At 40.1% G+C, this 19,007-nt stretch overlaps 1 protein-coding gene across 2 annotated transcripts in view; it reads right to left on the bottom strand.

The window, feature by feature from the left end:
- CDH2 (cadherin 2) overlaps positions 1–19,007 on the bottom strand; it is a 115,663-nt gene that overhangs the window by 86,788 nt on the left and 9,868 nt on the right. For both annotated transcript variants that reach the window (XM_066182135.1, XM_066182126.1), the window contains exon 2: positions 17,192–17,303. In XM_066182135.1, the coding sequence (XP_066038232.1) occupies positions 17,192–17,303 (112 nt within the window). The remainder of the gene's footprint in view (positions 1–17,191; positions 17,304–19,007) is intronic.

Genomic DNA, 19,007 nt, shown 5'->3' with positions numbered 1-19,007 from the left:
ACACCACATACTTATGTAAATCCACTGGTTTTGATGAATTACTTTTAAGCTGACCACTAATTTAGGAGGAGAGATAGACTGTGCTATTTAAAGAACTTCGTAGTAGATAGTTTACAATGCTGCCTGGGTTTTGGTTTTTTTTTCCCTCCCTTAATGGGAAGCTTCAGAAATGTTGTCCAAAACAAGTCACAGCCTACCGCTTAAATGGAAACATTCCTGTTGTTTTCAACCCAAACTTAATCAAACTGATTATTACAAGTCAGGGAGAATGTGTCTCTATTTTTAACCCAAACCGCCACAGCACATACACCTGGAACAAGACTTCAGCATTAGCAGAAGGGCAGCAAGCCTGGCTACCACGGGAATTTACTGCAGAAAGCACTGTAGACCATTTTCTGAAAGCAGCTTCAAAGGCCTGTGTGACCAAGAGCCCTGGGGTGCTTTTGCCTTCCCACCACAAAATACTTCCAACCTCAGATCTTGACTTTGCTGAGGACAGCGACAAGCACGGCCTGACAGAAGGCCACGCACATCCTTGTGCTGTTCTAGTCCTTCTGCTGCTGCCCTGGCGCCAGCACATCTTTATTGATCATTGACAGGAGGCTCTGACCCTCAGAGGCAAAGTGCAGACGGGCAACCTGCGTCATCAGCCCTGCAGCAGGACGGCAGCCTCCAGCAGAGAGCCAGCATGCATCCACCCAGGCAGCAGCATCCTCTGCTACAGCAGCAGGCTCCCTCAAACCTCTACACATGGAAGAGTTTGAGGAACCAAGAATGCCACTGAGGCCCCTGAAGCAGCCCTGGTAGACTGTCATGTTTTACATCACCCCAGGTGACTAAAGAGAGTTCAACAGGGAGCATATGCAAAAATGACTTACAACTATGGTAGTCGGCTTTGCTTGCTTCATTTTGTCTTTGCAACTCTTCTTGTCTGAAGAGACTGCCACTTGCTTAGGGGTTTACTGCGTAAGCGTGCAGGGAGAGGGACTGGACAGACTGGAGATTAAAATGCTGCACATCGTTCTCATATTTCACAGAAGGGCTTGAGCTAATGGTGAAAACATCCATGATTTACACATTCATTAAAAAAAAGTAATCACAGTGAAAAGGTCATCTGATTTGCATAGTAGATGCTCAAATCAACCACCCTAGTTCTGCAAATCTAAAAGGAGAGCAAAACAGTATGGCTGGCCAGTGAGAGACGAAGATCTCAGTAGAAATTGAGCAATATTTACAAACACAGCTAGGATGCACTTCTGGTATGACAATTAAAATGATTTAGGCACAAGATCCTGCTAGAAGATGTGGTCTTGCAGCCCATGGTGCCATATCCCTCTTCTCCCAGCAGCCACTACAGTGCAGCTATGGAACAAGTTCATTCATCCTGCTGATCCACAGGAATATCACTTCTCTTCCACTTCAGCGTAAGCCTGCCATGCAATCAGACCAATGCACTGATTCATACTGAGGCTGCAAGACCACTGTAACCAGGGCAGAACACGCACTTGGATCTCTGGGAAGGGCTAGGAAGAGATGTGGGACTGCCCTCTCCCATGGTAATTTAGATCACTCTGTTCCAATACAGGATTTAGACCTTAGACCTGGGAAGTAACATCTGCCTGAGCTCCTTTGTCACCAAGGAAGATGCACACTGGGTTGTCTTCTGTGCGGTGTGACTCACATCAGAGAAGTTGTACCATCCAGTCCCTCATGAAAACACCTCTTTCAGCCCACCTCTCTTCCCCCTCTTTGGCCCTACTACCTTTTACAGAACCAAAACCAGAGATCAAGCTTTAATTCAGGCACCCCATCCACAGCAATGCAAACGCCTCCACACGAAATCTCCCAATGCATTTGGGTCTGGGAGAGTGAGGCACAAGTAGGACTGTTATCAGCAAACCTTATTTTAATGTGCATCTGTTTTATGTTTGTCTCTCACTAGCAAGATATGCTTCTCTATTTGGAAGCTGCCAATGCTGCTCTGCAATTCTTATACCCTCTAAATAAGGAGAACTGTTACTCTTGAAATGAGGGAACTTGGGGCAATCAGTCCTCCAAAATGGCCTTCTAATCTTCCCAGCCATTTTCAAGATCCTCCATGACAGCACTCTTTAAGTCTTTCAATCATGGAGATTTAACTTTTTTTTAAGAGCCACAGATAGTGCCTGGAACCTGCAATATCCACCTCGGAGGGCTCTGAACACCTGATGGTTCAAGTCACAGAACCACTAAAAATTCTGCAGCCTGTAGCAAAACCTTTTTACAGCATTAATTTTATTATTCGCTATAGTAAGGAAAACATATTTTGAATGTTCAGTAGGAGCAACAGTTAAAAAGATGAGAAATACGATGTTCATCCACACGCATTCAGAAAGGAAGCAAATAGACTGTGCATAAATGAGAATTAATCCCCCAATTATATTATCAGAATTATTTGCGTATGTTCTGAAACAACCTAAAACCACTTGTCTGTCCCACATTGAGTATTACAGACCCCACTGTCCCCTTGGCATCTCCAGGTCTTTCTAAAGACTTGTCTAATATTATCATTTTGTTAATGAAACAATTACTATATGCTAAAATATAGAAACCAAAATTTACTTTTTGATGTTGGTAAAATCAGCAAATTCAACATCAAGTATGTATGAAACACAAAATGAGCAGTGTTATTGACACAGTTTGCATTTATGTCATAAAGGTGACCTTCTCTCTTACTGCATGTCATGGTATGCTCGGAATTTAATTTATCCAGTGCATGCAGATCTGTGCATGGCTTGCAGAAATTTTAAAATGTAAGACAGTAAGATTCTTACTAAAACAATAATACAGAGACTTTAGGACTCTAGCACCAAATAAAAACAAAGACCTATAAACAAAATAACCTCACCTTTTTGACCTGCAGAGACATTTTGACACTACCCATAATCTGGAAAATACTCTGCATCATAAATACATGTCGGTGACAGACATTACTAAAACACAGGTGTCACAGCTTACCAAACTATTTATCTATCTCCACCCCTTCTATAAAGGTGTAAATGCTTTACAAGAAATTATTGCTACTGAAAAATACATATAAAGCTCTTACCAGACTCTGCTCATCTGCTAAATTCACGTTCACAATTTTTTAATTGTTTTCAACAGAAGTAACACTATCATCTTCGAGCAGACAGCAGGCAGTCTTTAAAAGCAGCCTTTTCCAAGACCTTATTTGGTTACCCTATAAAAACTTTAGGTACCTTTTGAAAGTTGACAGTCACTTACAGGAACAAATGTTTGGAGTGAGCTTCTTCAGCTTTTTATCTATGTCCTGCATGATAGATGGGGCTTAAAAAATTAAGAATCTTTGTATACCATTGTTGGGTTTTGTGAGGAACACACAAGTCAATCCTGTTAGGACTCAACAACTTTTATTTTTGTTTTCAATTGGCTGCAAAACCCACAGACCCTGAGATAGTGGCCACTTTAAGCCAGGCTTCATCACTGCACCATGACCTGCCCAGCAGACTGGAATAGCCATGTTCTGCTGGGATACTCCTTGCAAAATTGCTTCCTAAAGCCAGGTGCACCTGTGCTTTTGTAGGCTTTGCTTCCTTTATACAGCAAACTCACTGAAGGCTAACAAAAATCCTCCATTTTAGCCACACTATGTTGGCTTTCTGGTATGCATCTCTAAATTAAAGAGACTTTGTTTCAAAAACTGGAAGGGGGAAATAACTTCCAGATCATTTGCAGCTGTAACAACTAATATAATCACATTCTCTGAGGAAAAAAGATCCATTTTTATAAATAATAACACATATCATTCTTAAATAATTAACTGGCACACAGGCATAACAACAAGATTTTAATTAAATGAGACTTGGCATGGTCAGAAGTACAGGTAGTGACACACAGGGCAAGGATGAGAGGGATGTCTTTTGCTGTTTATTTGTATTTGAAGTTTCAGTGTGATACAGACTTCATTCCAGTTCTGGGAAACACACTGAATCAATTACACATAGGCAAAAACACCTACAGTACCTAAAATGCTAGATGTGCTATTTGCTCCAAGCTGTTAAAACTACTGCCCTAACAGATCTCAGCTCTGCATAAATGCCCTTCAAGAGGTTAAAATTCCACTCAGTTTCAGGGCTTCTCTCTTCCAGTCAGGAAAGCACTGAGATATTGACCTTCTCCAGCTACCTTCATACACATGAGCACTCCCTGCCTGCATGTGCTGACCCAGTTTCCACTAATTTCAGCAGTATTTCTGGTCTTGCGTAATAAGTACTTTTTCAACAGAGACACCTTCAGAAGAAACCAAATCAGCCAAAGTTCCTTTTGCATAACCTACCAAGAAGTTGTAAGTTACTGGCTACTGGATGAAGATGACAGACTGATCTGAACCTGTGACCTCTGAGGGACCTACACTCCCCCATTAACCACCCCCTGATAACCAAGTTGACCAATTTTTTATAAAAGCACATACATGCATGAAGAGCACTGTAAAGGGAAAATCTGGGTTATTTGAACAGAAAAGCACATACTGAATTGAAAAGACTTTCACTGATGTATTATTTCCATGGTGCCAAATGCCTACTTACTGCTTTACAGAAAACACGTAACACAAGGGGGTTTTTTGTTTCAGTTTTGTTTGAGCTTTTCCCCCTTGAAGAATTCAGACGATAATCAGCATTGAAAGCTAAAATCTATGCAAACATTAATTGGATTTAATGAATGCACAGTGGTAAGAATTTGATTCAGGGAAGTACATTCCAAGAAACTTTTAGCATAAAAGATGATGCTAAACAAACACTGTGACAGCTGATAGAAGGAGTACTGGTGATTGATAAAACCATATACTTGACCCACTGATATAGTTAAGACTTCTGTCAGTAAACAATATCCTTACAGAGGGTAGTTAGCTAGGTATCAGTGTGTCAATGAGTGAGAGATGTTTTACAGGTTAGAAAATACAGATATTAAAAAGACCTTGAAAACCAAATTTTAAATATGTGATCCTTGTTTACCTTTCCCAACAAGAGTTCTTATGCACCAGTTTTCTTGTATGGCTAGGAAGAAATTCTTTACTGTGAGGGTGGTGAGGCACTGGAACAGGTTGCCCAGAAAAGCTGTGGATGCCCCATTCCTGGGAGTGTTCAAGGCCAGTTTGGATGGTGCTCTGAGGTACCTGGTCCTCTGAGCTACCTGGTCCAGTGGAAGGTGTCCCTGTCCATGGCAAGGGGGTTGGAACTAGATGGTTTTTAAGTTCCTTCCAATCCAAACCACTCTATGGTTCTCCTTTGCAGAAACCCACTTGTATCAAGCATTTAATTCAAGTTTAAGAACCTGTACTACTTACCACCGAAAACCTCACAACATAACCACCACTAATAGTTTATGCATCCAGTTTCTGGCACAAGGCTTGAAAATGAAATGGCTACACCATATAGCAATGATTTCAATAATGAACTTAAATATGATCCAAATCCAGGAAAACTCAACAGAGTAACTTCCACTGACTCAGCTATGTATCAAATCTTATGTGCACAACTAGTTGACAAAACCAGAAGAAAAGAAGACAGGAAAAAAAACTCATGCACACTTAGTATTATGTTACTAATGTTTAAAAGCCACTCACTTGTGGAAAAAAAGGGATTTCTTTTTTCTCTTTTCATGTGCTTAAATTAAAACAATGACCTATCACAACCAGTGAGCAAACATTAATAATGAAAGCTCCATGCTGAAAACAACTAAGAGCTTACCCTGTACCCACACATAATTTTGACACAGGTATACTAAATGCAGACACCAAAGTCTACTTACATAGATGTTTTGCTTATATTTGATTGCCAGTTTACTTGTATTTGAATATCAATTTGCAAGCTAATTAGAGAACATTGCTTAGCCCATTACAGGAAAATAGTGCTCCACCATTAACTGCAGTGCTATCTCACTAATTCCTTTAAAGACTGGCTTCAAACACCATCTTCATCTCCATTCAAAACAATTAGTGTACATTTATTTCACATTTTAAACTGCAGCGAATCAAATTTTTAAACACTTTAACAGACTGCAATACTATTTTGATAGCTTTTATGTTATAAATTGTGCTTTTAGGGTTTCTAACTTTCCTATTTAAGAGAATGTTAAACTGAAACTCACAGAGGGCCTTAAATAATTCCTCCTCTCTACAACCTGAGAGGCACATGCCATTAACTTCCAAAACCGAACAAAATCCACTTCTAAAAGGCAGCACAGTACACAAGAAAGAGCTGCAGGCAAGCAGACATGATCATAATATTTGCCACTGCTCACAGGTCTGCCAAAACAGAGCAGACAGTAAAAAACAGACGGGGGGAAAAAATCAAAATGGGCCAGTTTCTGAGCTCTTGCAGGCAGCTCAGAGGAGGATGAGACACACCTGAGCCATGCTGTGCTGCTCCTCTGCCCAGAGTACCAGTGCCTACAGGCAGGCAGGAGCTGCAGCCAGCAGGGTGAGGGATGGCAGCCGTGGGCAGCGCTGGGTGCCCTGGTTCCCCAGAATTATCTGCAGCCAGGCTGGCAGGTTAATGGGATTGCTCACTGTCATCTGCAACCCAGCTAAGAACTGTCGGCACAGTTCACTGCTGTGGCTGGGTAGTGCAGGGAGGCAGCAGGCATCAACGGCAAGGGATGGCAGGGCACTGATCCTCAGCTGCCCAGTCCTGGAATATATTAAAGCAGCAGGAAGAAAGCACTGCAGAGAGAAAAGAGGTGGGGAATAACCTAACAGATAATCTAGCACAGTGGAGCTTCATTCAGTTATGACCTCCTTTTATCTCATCAACACTAACACACCTCTTTTCTCATTAATTTATCTCCTTTTCCACAGCAGATCTCAACAAATCAACAACTAACTTGACCCAGAAAAGAATAAGCCCACCAGAAAAAGCAGGAACAGTTTCGTGATGAATCATCTTGCTGATCAAACTCACTTATCCTGCAGCCACATCATTGTGATGCATTTGCAACAATAGGAAAGATTTACATTTTGGGTAAATGTTTGGGTAAAAGCTAGCCTCTTCTAGCTTTACTTAAGGTTGGTGTTTTCATATGCATTTAAACTGCACATCTATACACACAAGCTGAGAAAAAATGCCAAAAAGAAAAATTGGTGGTACCAAATCACCTGTAATAAAAAGCAGCAGTGGGTTTTAATATCACTTCATAGACACTGATGGACCCTTAGTGCTCAAACTCAATGTTGCCTCCAAAACAGTGGACAAGTCATGATGTACAGCTGTAGGTACTTTGGCTAACCTCACGTCTTGGCTATAAGATCAGTTTACTCTCAAAAGGCTCTTCCTTGTGCATGTTCTGATCTTAGCTGAATACTCAGATAATTACATTTTTTAGCATGAATTGCAAAAAAAAAATGGAAGATGTGGGACACCGTGCTGCCATTGTAGTGTCAAGAAGGCCTGGTAGTTTCTGCTAGAAAAGCTTCTCAGCACTACGTGTTCACTTATTTAATACTGGTGAGCTCTACTGGGTACTCAGCATTTCCTTTAGGCTGGGTATTGGATGCCCATGACCAGCTCAAACAGCATGTCATGAGAAATACAAAAGTATTGCAAGAGACTGTCCTTTTCACCTCTGGTTGCTTCTGCCTCCTCTTCCAATTAATACGAAGTTTCTCTGCTCCTTCCATGGTTGTGGAGAACCTGTGCTTTCCCTTCCCCCTTGAATGACACCAGGGTTCATACCTCCACCCGTTATCCATCACCCTTCATCATCTGGATTCTTCTGTTTCCATCCTTTCCCCAGCCTCAGCTCCATTTTGCACTCCAGCATTTCACTCCATTTATCCCCCAACATTATTTTCCCTGCCCTCTGGAGGACACATCAACCAGCGAGGGCATATGGAGATGAGTAGAAAACCATCTGTGCTGCGTTAAATAGGAAAGATTTAAAGGGTATCAAAGGCCAGTTGCTCATTCTACAGTCTAATTAGAAGATAATAGCAAGTCCAGTAAATGTCCTTTCCATCCAAAATCTGAGCGTGTTTCTTTGCACCTTCCTTCTGCTCCTTCTTTTTCCTGAGTTTAGCAAGGCTGGCTCTGATGCCTAGGACGCGTTGTGAAAGCTTGGAAGTGACCTCTTCCAAAATTTATTATTTCCAGAATAAAAAAATGCCCTCGACATTGAGTGTCTCAAGTTCAACCAAAAGCAATAAATCTGCATCACTGCATTCAACCAAAACCAGAGCAGTTCAAACTGTACTTTGGGATTTGTTGACTGACATCCAAGTCTTCAACGCAGTAGTATTTGATTTAATGTGGTCTTTAAGTGTTTAAATACTAGAGGAGTTTATCTGTATTTGGTATGGTAATATGTTTTACAATAAAGGATGTTTCCTGTAATATCACTTCAGTAGGATGCTCTCGTAAATTTGTCTTCTGGATTGTCAGAAAAATGACAAGTCAACAGAAGATGTACTGTAGTCCTAAGTGACAATTTGAATTCCTAATTATAAATACCATTTTCTCACATTATGCATGCTAACACAGAAGGCCTCACCTGAGTTTCTGCTCCATGTATTCCATATACTTATGTACCACACAAAGAAACAATTTTTCCGTGCAGCTCTTGCATGCAACAGCAACTTTCTTCTGTGACTAAATAAATCACCCATTCCTGAGGGCACCTTTGCCTATTGGAGAGGTTTTCTGCACAGCTTTGCAGCCACCATTCCTCCCAGCCTTCCCAAGAGCACTGGTCAGTGTTGAAGAACGCTCTAACTACAAGGATTCCAAGAAAAATAATGGCCCCTTGGGAACCAAAGCCAGATGGTATTGCTTAAAATTGAACTAAGGCTACACTAAATGGTGTTAGAAAGACTATAATGCTAGGCCCAGCTTCAGAGGGCAGAAAGAAACATCCCTTTTGCCATCCTTCACTGAGCCATGCTCAGAGCTTACTGAGGCAACTAACAATTCTGCTGCTGTAATTCAGATTTCTGCACACAGAAAGGACACTACATTTGAGACCCTCGCAAGTAACCAGCTAAATATAGGAAAAGGGAATAAGTACTAATTAATTCAATGCATTCCACGTAAATGCACTACAGACAGAAATTACTATCTGAACTGGACTAATTAACTAAGAGAGTAATTTACAGATCCCAGAACTGCAACCATTCAAGATTTCTGTAATTCCTCTGTAGGTGTATCTTTCTCTTTATCAAGATGGAGTTGCAACAGTCTATAGGAGAAACAGAAGCAGCATTCCCTTTCTGGGGAGCAAGGGAGAATCATGTTTCCTCTTTGGAAAAACTGGACAGCGCAGTTTATTTAGGATTTTACTACAAACTGTATTTCCACCTGGATTACAAATATTCCATGAAAAGTAAAAATTTTGTTTAGTACATTTTGATAAGATTTTTTTTTAAATTCCTTCTTATCTAGAACTCAAGTGATAAATTCTTTGATACTGGAAATAGAAATTGATTCACATACTACATACAATAGCTTTACAGTGCACCAAAGGATAATAGAATTATGTTTCTGAAGTGTTAGCTCTTTGTACACATTCACAACATCACTGCATTTCACAATTTATGCTTATTCTCTGTTTATATGTATGTAACATTCAACGTACAAGCTTGAAATGAGACTATACCAACTTATAGTCAGTAGTTTAATACTCAAGAGTGAAATCAGACATCACATACAAGTCAGACAATAAAAGCAAAAAGGAGTCACCATTCAAACAGGTGTATTACCACTGTCCAGCAAGGTGAATATTTGCTATATATACTCTAGGATATAATTCATGTGTAAGTAGTTGACAAAAGGAACAAGGAAATCTCAGGAAAAGCAGTATCTTGCTTCAGCAGAAGAAAGTTCTAATTTTCAGGGGACGAGTACCTAAGAATAGATTAAGAGCTTGGGACATGAACAGACAACTGGCATCACAAAACAGGTACTGTGTTAGCATAGTGAAAGCAAACAGAAGCAGCTCTTCCAATCGAGGATAGCAAGCTCAAAACTGACACTGAAAAATTTAGGATGCTGTGGAGTATGGAAAAAGTACAAACAGGAAAACTGCTTGATAAAAAAAGACAAAAAGGATTAAGAAATCAAGAAACCAAGAACTGGAATGCAACTGTAACATACAATAAAACAACAAGGCACAGCACTACCAAGTAACAGAAACAGAATTTACTCTGCTTCTCACAGAAGAGGGCAAAACTAAACCTACTAAATCTTAAGCAGAACTGAGGGAGGAAAAAAAATCTTAACAACAGAAGCTTCTGGAAAAATCACTCCCACTAAGGCTTAAAAGAAGGGGCTGGTAAGTTGTAGTGGGGTTTTTTTTTGTTTTGTTTGGGGTTTTTTTGTGTGTTTTTTGTTTGTTTGGCTGGTTTTTTGGGGGGTTTGGGGGGGGGGTTGTGTTTTTTTTGTTTGTTTGTTTGGGGTTTTTTTGGTGGTTTCTTTTGGGGTTTTTTTTGTTTTGTTTTGTTTTGGTTTTTGGGGGTTTTTTTGCAAGAGAGGGGAGAGTGAAGAGTACAGGAAAATAGTTCCATAAAACAATACATTTGGGAAGAATTGAAACAATTTTTCCCCAGCTTGCCAGCAGCTCATAGAGAGACCCCATCCATCTGAGATTCTTTGGCTGTCTGCCTGGAAGGAACTTGTCAATTTGTCTTTTTGCTTAAGGCAAGGAGACTTCAAACAAAGGGGTTACCATTTTATTTTTTTTTAATAGAAGAAAAAAAAAAAAGACCAAAATTTTTTTCCTGGGTAAAGACTAATTTCCCTCTTGGAAAATATTCTTCTAAGAACACTTTCCTTGGCTCTAGAGTTAATGTGTCTTAAAAGATGTGCTGCTGTCTTTAATTTTAAGCATTATGACTTCTTTAAAAGGAATTTTATTCTTAGCTGATGGCAGACATTTGTATTATGTAGGAAAATAAAACTACACTAGCAACAAAGTCAAGTAGCTTCACCTGGGACAGACAACATCCATGTAACCCTTCACTACATCATGAAGAAACATCAAGTTACTCTCTAACACCAGGCCATGCCTGAAGGCCACACTCCCAACAACAACAGATTTCTGGATTGAGACCAATTGGTATTTTCAACAGTAAGCTACAAAGTAAGTCTGTGAGAATGCAAAAATCAAGTTTTGTCGCTCAGTTTGGAAGCATCAAAACAAACGGTATTTTCTAATCATCTAACTGCTAGAGGAGAGAAGACAGCAGGGACACCATGGCTCTGTTTAAGCCTACAAGGTCATTCAGAAAAGAAGTCTAAAGGAGTCGGAGTGAAAGTTTACCCCAGATAAATTGGCTAACTCCGTTCATTTTATGGTTTCGTGAGCACTTGGTACCAGGCTCAAAGAGGAGGGAAGGCGTAAGTGTGCCTTTTTTGGCAGAGCTGATGCTTACTCTGACTTAAAATGCCTCATGTAAACTGCAGTGTTGATCATCCACTATCACTGCTTATCTCTGTGATCAACACCAAAACTTTTTTTTTCTTTATCACTGTGCAACGCAAAGACTTTAGAAATATTTTATAGCTACACAGTGTTCGAAGGAATGGTTTAGGAATGAATTTGCTTATCAGAAAACTAAAAACATACATTTAGTAACAGGACAGACAATGTTAAAATAACATCCTTGAAAGATAAGAAACCGCTATAATAATTATCAGAGTAAGAATCTCTAGGAAATGATTCTGCAAACCATTCAAGTAACCTTTCGAGGTGAATGATTTTAGCTGCAAACACTTTATTTGTATCTTAAAATTTGCAGGATATAGAACAAAGATTAGATAAACTTGCTGGACATATCAAACTGCCACAAGACTTTTCCCTGGATGAACTACAAAAATGTGATAAAACCAGTGCAAGTAAGGGCATTTAATATATTAAATGAAATTCCCTTTGACTTAACCTCTTCTTCTCTGAATACTACATCTTACTTACGGCTCTCTAAAAAGTTAGCACATTTTACTTACATAAACCAGTCATAAGTACTGTGCTTTAAATTTGGGTTAGATATCTACTTTTATTAGGTGATAACTGAAGACCTATTTGCATATTACTTATTTTCTTTTTTAAATGTTGGAGGATTTAAGTCCTAAAAAAATTCAAAGTATATTACATTTTAAAAGAGCTCAAATAATCCATGCTTTTATTACTAAGACAATTTTTAGCAATGAATCAAGTTTCTCTTAATTCTGCTTCAAAAATTATTATTTGCTTTTCTCCCTTTACGGAAATTAAGGTAGTAGTTCTGAGCTCACCTAGTTCCTTGGTAAAAATCACTGTAATTTCAATGAAGCTGCTGGTATCAAGTGAAACACGTGAAACATAATAAATAAATTCAATATTAGGCCTATAGGACTCAAATGTATCTAGTGACCTGAGCATACTGTATCTTGAAGTCGGACTTGCCAGACATTGTACAAGATAAATTTAAGGCATCAGCTTCAAAGAGTCTCCAAGCGTATGACCAGTGAAGTCTGCTGCAGGGGAACACAGGACCATGGAGCACTGGTGACACTGGGCCAGAAAGAGGCAATAGGGGACAGCCTGTGAGGTGCAGGTTACCTCCTACACAGCCCAGGCACAGCCTACCAAAGGAGCAGTTTCCAACCTCTGTGACTTCTCAACTAGAACCATCTTTTCCATTTCTTCATCCTGAAACCAAGGCCAGCAAGGGCAGCTCTCTTTCTCTTTTTCTCCCCCCCCCCCCCCCATTAAAAAATGTAAGTTGTTTTCCCTTTTCCAATTTAAGTTATTCTGATTATATATAGCTCCACCAATTTTTCACATATTGGGGACAACTGAACACCTGGATAACAACTGAATGTGTAGTTACCTCTCAAGCCTTCATGCACAAAAGGAAAAAATAAGTAGATGCTGTTACAATGTCCTAACCATATGAATGAACAAAGTTATTCTGAATTATTCTTAAATGCAGTGGAAACAAGTCTGATCCTCCATCAAAAACAAGCACCACCTGAACACAGGATGAAAAAAAAAAACCTCTTCAAAAAATGTAAGAGTATAGTGAAATGCAAGGAAATTTCTTATAATAGTGTTTTAAGAGCCAGATATCCTATGCTACTATAACAACTGGAATGCAGAGACCAAGTCATATGGTAACTCTGATTTTATTTAACTTTTGGTAAGACAGAAGTCAAACAACTTAAAAAAAGTCTGTCCCCCAATGTACTAGACAAAAGCAAATAAACAAGACAGGTGATAAACATACAGTCTTTTCTGGGGCAGTATTTTAAGAAGCAACTTGTCAAAAAAGCATCAAGTTAGGGTCAAAATACTCTGCCGATATCTGACATGTCCATAAAGCCTCTATGCTGGTGGTATCAATGCACAGAACCTAAGAAAAAGAAGGCCTTCAACTCTGAAACATACAGAAACTAGTGTAAGTATCTACAATGATATTGCAAGGTTATCCAGGCAGAAATTTAGAAGCACAAAACCCCAAATAGAACATTATCTGGTGACAGATTACTATTAAAAGACATTTTTATATTAAAAAAAAACTTTCTAGGAATCAGCAACGAAAGAAGGGCTAAGAAGTACCTCCATCCTTTACCAAATGTGAGCGCAAACATAGGGACAAAGGATGAGGAAAACGCTGAGGTACTTAGCGCCTTCTTTGCCTCAGCCCAGTAGTAAAAAACCAGTTGTTCTCTGGGCATCCTGAGCTAGACAACTGGAAAAAGAAGAAGAGTAAAGCCCCCATAACACAAGGAGAAGTTTTCAGTGACTTGCTACATCACTTGAACACACACAAGTCTATGGAGCCAGATGGGATCCACACAAAGGTACTGAGGGAGCTGGCAGAAAGGCTCAGCGAGCCACTTTCCATCATTTGTCTGCAGTCCTGGATGACCAGGGAGGTCACAGTTTACCAGAGGTGAGTAAATTTGATGCGCAGCTACACAAAGCTGGAAGTAGGATCTGCAGAGCTACAGGCCTGTAAACCTGACCTAGGGGCTAGGGAAGGCCATGGAGCAGATCACCCTGAGTGTCACCATGCAGCACATACAGGACAAACAGGGGATCAGGCCCAGCCAACCTGAGTTCATGAAAGGCAGGTGCTGCTTGACTGACCTGATCTCCTGTGATGACAGTGTGACCCACTTAGTGGATGAGTAGAAGGCTGTAGATGCTGTCCACCAAGACTTTAGAAATGCCTCTGACAATGATTGCCACTGTATTCTCCTGGAGAAACTGTCTGCCCATGGTTTGGATAGCTGCAGGATAAAAACCCTGGGTAAAAACCCAAAACTGCTTGGATGGGCAGACCCACAGAGTGGTGGTGAATGTAGTCAGATCCAGCTGGCAGCAGGCCACCAGGGGTGTTCCCCAGGGCTGAGGTAGAGCCAGTCCTGTTTACTATCTTTATTGATGATTGGGGTGAGGGGATTAAATGCATCTCAATTGCGCAGCAATGCTGATCTGCTGGAGGGCAGGAAGGTAATACAAAGGATCCGTGAACCAAGGCCAATTATGTGACCTTACTTTTCTCTACAACTACCTGAAAGCAGGTTGCAATGAGGTGGGGGTTGGTCATTTCTTCCAGAAACAAGTGATAGGACAAGAGAAAATTGCATCACCTTCTGTCGGGGAGGTTTAGATTGGATATTAGGAAGAATTTCTTCAGCAAAAGGGTTGGCAAGCATTGGAACAGGCTGCCCAGGAAACTGTTGGAGTGACCATCTCAGGAGGTATTTAAAGGACATACAGATGTAGTGCACAGGGACATGGTTTAGTGGTAAACTTGGCAGTGCTGGATTAATAGATGGACTTTATGGTTTTAGAGGACTCTTCCAACTTAAAAAATTCCATGCATTTAGACAGGCAAGGCAGCTGAGATCAGAATCAGGCACATGATTATCCCTACAAAGCAAATGTCATGCAACTATACTTAACTTCCACCATCATCTGAATCTAGTTAAATAACCAGAAAATAGGCTTTTGACAACAATAGTATTTCAAAATGACAGTGTAATTAAATTTAAGTCAAAGCTATGCAATGATGGACTGTATGTTTATGTGTAACCAGCAAATTATATGCTTTTAAGCATGTCAAAATTTTCAAAAGAATTAACCACTGCAGTAATTCAGTTGAGGAAACGGTGGTAGGAAAAAGACTCCCCCAGGTCATTTTTCAACCAGCTGATATGATGTGATACATACTGTTTGCCTCATACAGTGTTTCCAATTCCTACTTCCCTAAAATGTTATGCATTTTAATACCATTCAAGGACAAACCAATAGTCATGCTTCACTCACTTCTGAGAAGCAAGGGAAGGGACTGTGGGACTGGGATGAATAATGAGACAGGAAGTCAGTTTGTCATTCTAAGTTACTAGCTTGGACTCAGTCAAAGCTAATCAGACATTATCATCAGGTTTGCACGAGCAATGACAACAGACAATTAGTGCCCAGTTTACTGTGGTTCCTAACTGGTGGGAAAAGGGAAAAACTGCAGAAACAGCCCTGATTCCATAGAGAGTAACGAGAACTTTCACAGGACAGGGTAGATCTCAAAACTTGTGTGATCTCCATTTCAAGAGGAACTGATGGTGTGACAATTAACCTGTGACCAACATTTGGTTTCAAGGCGGCACTTTTGGAAAGCATTTCTGTCCCCTGCCTGTGTTTGTTCATCACATACCAAGGAATGCTCATGCTGATGTCTATTACAGGAGTCTACAGGAGAACCATCTATTAACTCCCACTTGGTGGGGAAGTGAGGAATAGTCTCTTTCCTCTTTATTATTTTCTCAATTGGCAGAACATTTACTTCAATACATAAATTTCTAACCCATCTTTTAATAAAGGAAAAGTCTGTGATGGTAGAATATACTTTCTTGAAACTGAACAGAGAAAGCTTTAATAACTCAAGTTTAAATACACTAAAGCTAATCAATTCATCCGGCATTCAAGTTTCCACTATACTTCTAAGAAAGCACAAAACAGGTCTGTAAAACATAATTAACGAGAGACTGCTACATACAGCATGTAAAATCAAGACTACGGCTTTTACTTCATTTGTTTTGCAGACTCATTAGAATATTTTTCATTTAAATGTCTCAAACTGTGTAGCCAAATTTATATGTGAAAGAAACAACAAATTAAATTAAATTAAATTAGTCCTTATTTAAGCTGTATTTGAAACAGTCTAACAGTGATGTTCTTAGTTCCACAATTTCCAAATTAGATAAAAAAAAATATATTAGCGGTTCAGAAAACAGACAAATTAATGCAGATTTTTAAAAAAATGTACTTCTGCAGACTTGCATACTGAAACTTAACTGGCTGGGAAATCTAGGAAGCATTCAGAGCATCTGCCTCTGTGTCCTACTCTATCCCTGCAAAATAGAGACACAAAAAGAAGAGTGAACTGAATTCCCAACCCAGACAAGCCTGGCCAGGTGTACTGAGTGCAGGACATCCCTGGTGGAGGAAAGGGCTTGTGCTCACTGAGCACGAGGCCAGCAGGTCATCCCCAGCCTGGGCACCGTGCCATTCGGATGCAGGTAGGTGCCAGGGTGAGAGAGCAGAGCTCTGTCCCTGAGACAGCCCTGGCACCGTCCTGCCTCTCCTGGCACGCCTTCTTACAGAGCCTGCAGCGCTGCGGTCACTGACTAGGGCCTCACAGACAGCCACTCTCTCTCTCCTGTTGCTGCCTGTCCCATTACTTGCTTTCCATAGGCATCTTTCCTCAGATTGCCACAGAAAAGTATTAAGGGAATTATCTCTGCATTAACACGAGCACAAGCACTGGGTGTAAATGCAGCTCTTCTATGAGAGGTAAAGCAGAAAAGAGATTTTCTTCTCCTCACACACACAGGGGCTCTAAGTATAGACTAATGGTGTTCGTAGTACATACTGGTAGCAAGAAACATCGGTGTAAATGCTGTGCTGAGAACTAGAGGATAATAATGGGAAGTTTTGCAACACTCAGTGTTTTCAAATTAGTCAGAGGTGCATGTGCTGCCACTAATGCCAACATATTTTCCATGTCCTATGACAGTGACCAAGAAATAATCTCAGAGCAGCTGATGTTCTTTCCTGCAAGAATTTGTGTCCTGTTTAAGGATGAAAATGCTCCAGAGTGACTTATGGTTACAACTAGAAGAAAAAAAAAAGTTCAAAATACGTTTTCTAACAATACCATTGAGAAGAGGCTGTCCTCCATGTACACTCCTTGACACTACTGCACTGTGAACATCTTCAGGAAATCCTGTCTTGCATGACATATCTTCACAGGTTGCTTTTATCGGTGCCTGAAACACAAGACAAAATGTATGTAATACTTGCAACCCACATTCACCAGAGAAACATTCCAGTTGGCACATATTCCACTCTGGCTGCTGTCTTGTACAAGCAGAATCTTTGTTCCTGAACGACTGCAATTAGGACCGTGAGGGCAAAGGGTTAATCTTTTTGATAACTGGAAGGAACAAATCCCACTTGTCTGGTAAGATCTAAATAATACACCATCTTGATTCTTCTGACAACTGAACATTTCCACTAAACCAGACATCTAGACTGAAGGGGAAAATCACAAAGGGAACAAAAACATTCCTTCCTCTGGAAATAAATGTTGCACAAAACACAGTCAACTTTTTCACAGCGAGATAACTTGAAAGGATTCCCTTCAACCACTGTTGTAAAATGCTTTATGTAGAGTATTTCTATTTGAGGCTGCACCAGAACAAGTAAACTAAGACAAAATGTTACATTTGCAGTAACTTAACAGAACTTACGTTTGTATTAGTGTTCAAACAGATACCATATAAAGCCAAATGTTTCCAGTGCAATCTCCTACTTCAAAGGGACATTAAGTTAAAAGGAGAATAGCTCATTAAATTTGCACAATGGAAGAGCTGAGCCACTGAAACTGTTTGTTTCCTTACTTATTAAAAAGTTTACTCTCAAATCACATTCTTAAAAGAGCTTCATAAATGCCTTTCTATTAAGAAATATAATACAGCATTTGGAAACTTCTTTGTTCTGTAGTCTTCCATATTCAGAAGATACTTCTGGTAGCAAAGCTATTTTACAGGACAGTTTGCTGCCTTTTTGGAAAAAAAAAAACCCAAAACCCAAATATTTTCTGCGGCAAAGGACTAAGATTTCTTTTCAGTGGATTGGTTTTTCTCTCATTTTAGTACTGCACAAGACAATGGCCCACCTTACACGTGGCTACATGACTGTACCTTGGCAAAACCCCTGTCACACTGTACACAGCAGAGAGGTCAGCTCCAATTCCAGCCTTGGCTGAGATATATCAAAGAAATCGTGACAGCCCTGGCACAACCTCAAACACCCTTACAGGCCAAATAAAGGCGTATCCACATGCATGCCCAGATGTAGTATATGGTCTTGGACAGCACAAGCAACTGTGTGTGATTATATCATACTTAAATCTGAGCAAGACTTCAATTAGATTTTCCTGTTCGCTTTCCCAGATGGGCTTCCATCAAGCAGACCTACTCAAGGCGGAGTGAGCATGTCTGCATACACTTGCAAAGAAAGCCCTACAGGAAAAAAGAAAAAAGGGAGGGATAAAGAGGAGATGATGGTGTTACACCCATTCACTACAGTAACCTCAAGGAAAGAGTATTAAAGCAGGGGTGGAACAGGAGCACCTCAAATGATAAGGGTTTCCTCAGGGAAAAGGAGCTAAGCAGAAGCGTAATCTCTCCACTGACAAACACAGCCAAACTCTGCACGCCAATCCCTGCTGGAACAGTTTTATCACTCATACAAGGAGGCATTTGTAACCCACTGCACTGCATTTACACCAACAGCATCCTAACTGTGCAGCTCAATGCTGACACTAGCAAAACCAAAATTAATATTTATTAACTCCCAAGTTAATGCACTATTCAGGTACACACTCAGTAAGAGAACTTGTAATTATCAAGTTTCAGATTAACTTAAACTGTTATGATTTAAGATCTACACGGGTATCTCACCTATGT

Source organism: Chamaea fasciata, unplaced genomic scaffold (assembly GCF_029207755.1).
Source record: "Chamaea fasciata isolate MVZ Bird 193981 ecotype frontalis unplaced genomic scaffold, bChaFas1.0.hap1 SCAF_1, whole genome shotgun sequence".
Classification (NCBI taxonomy): domain Eukaryota; kingdom Metazoa; phylum Chordata; class Aves; order Passeriformes; family Sylviidae; genus Chamaea; species Chamaea fasciata.
This window is presented reverse-complemented; position numbering and strand designations above follow the sequence as displayed.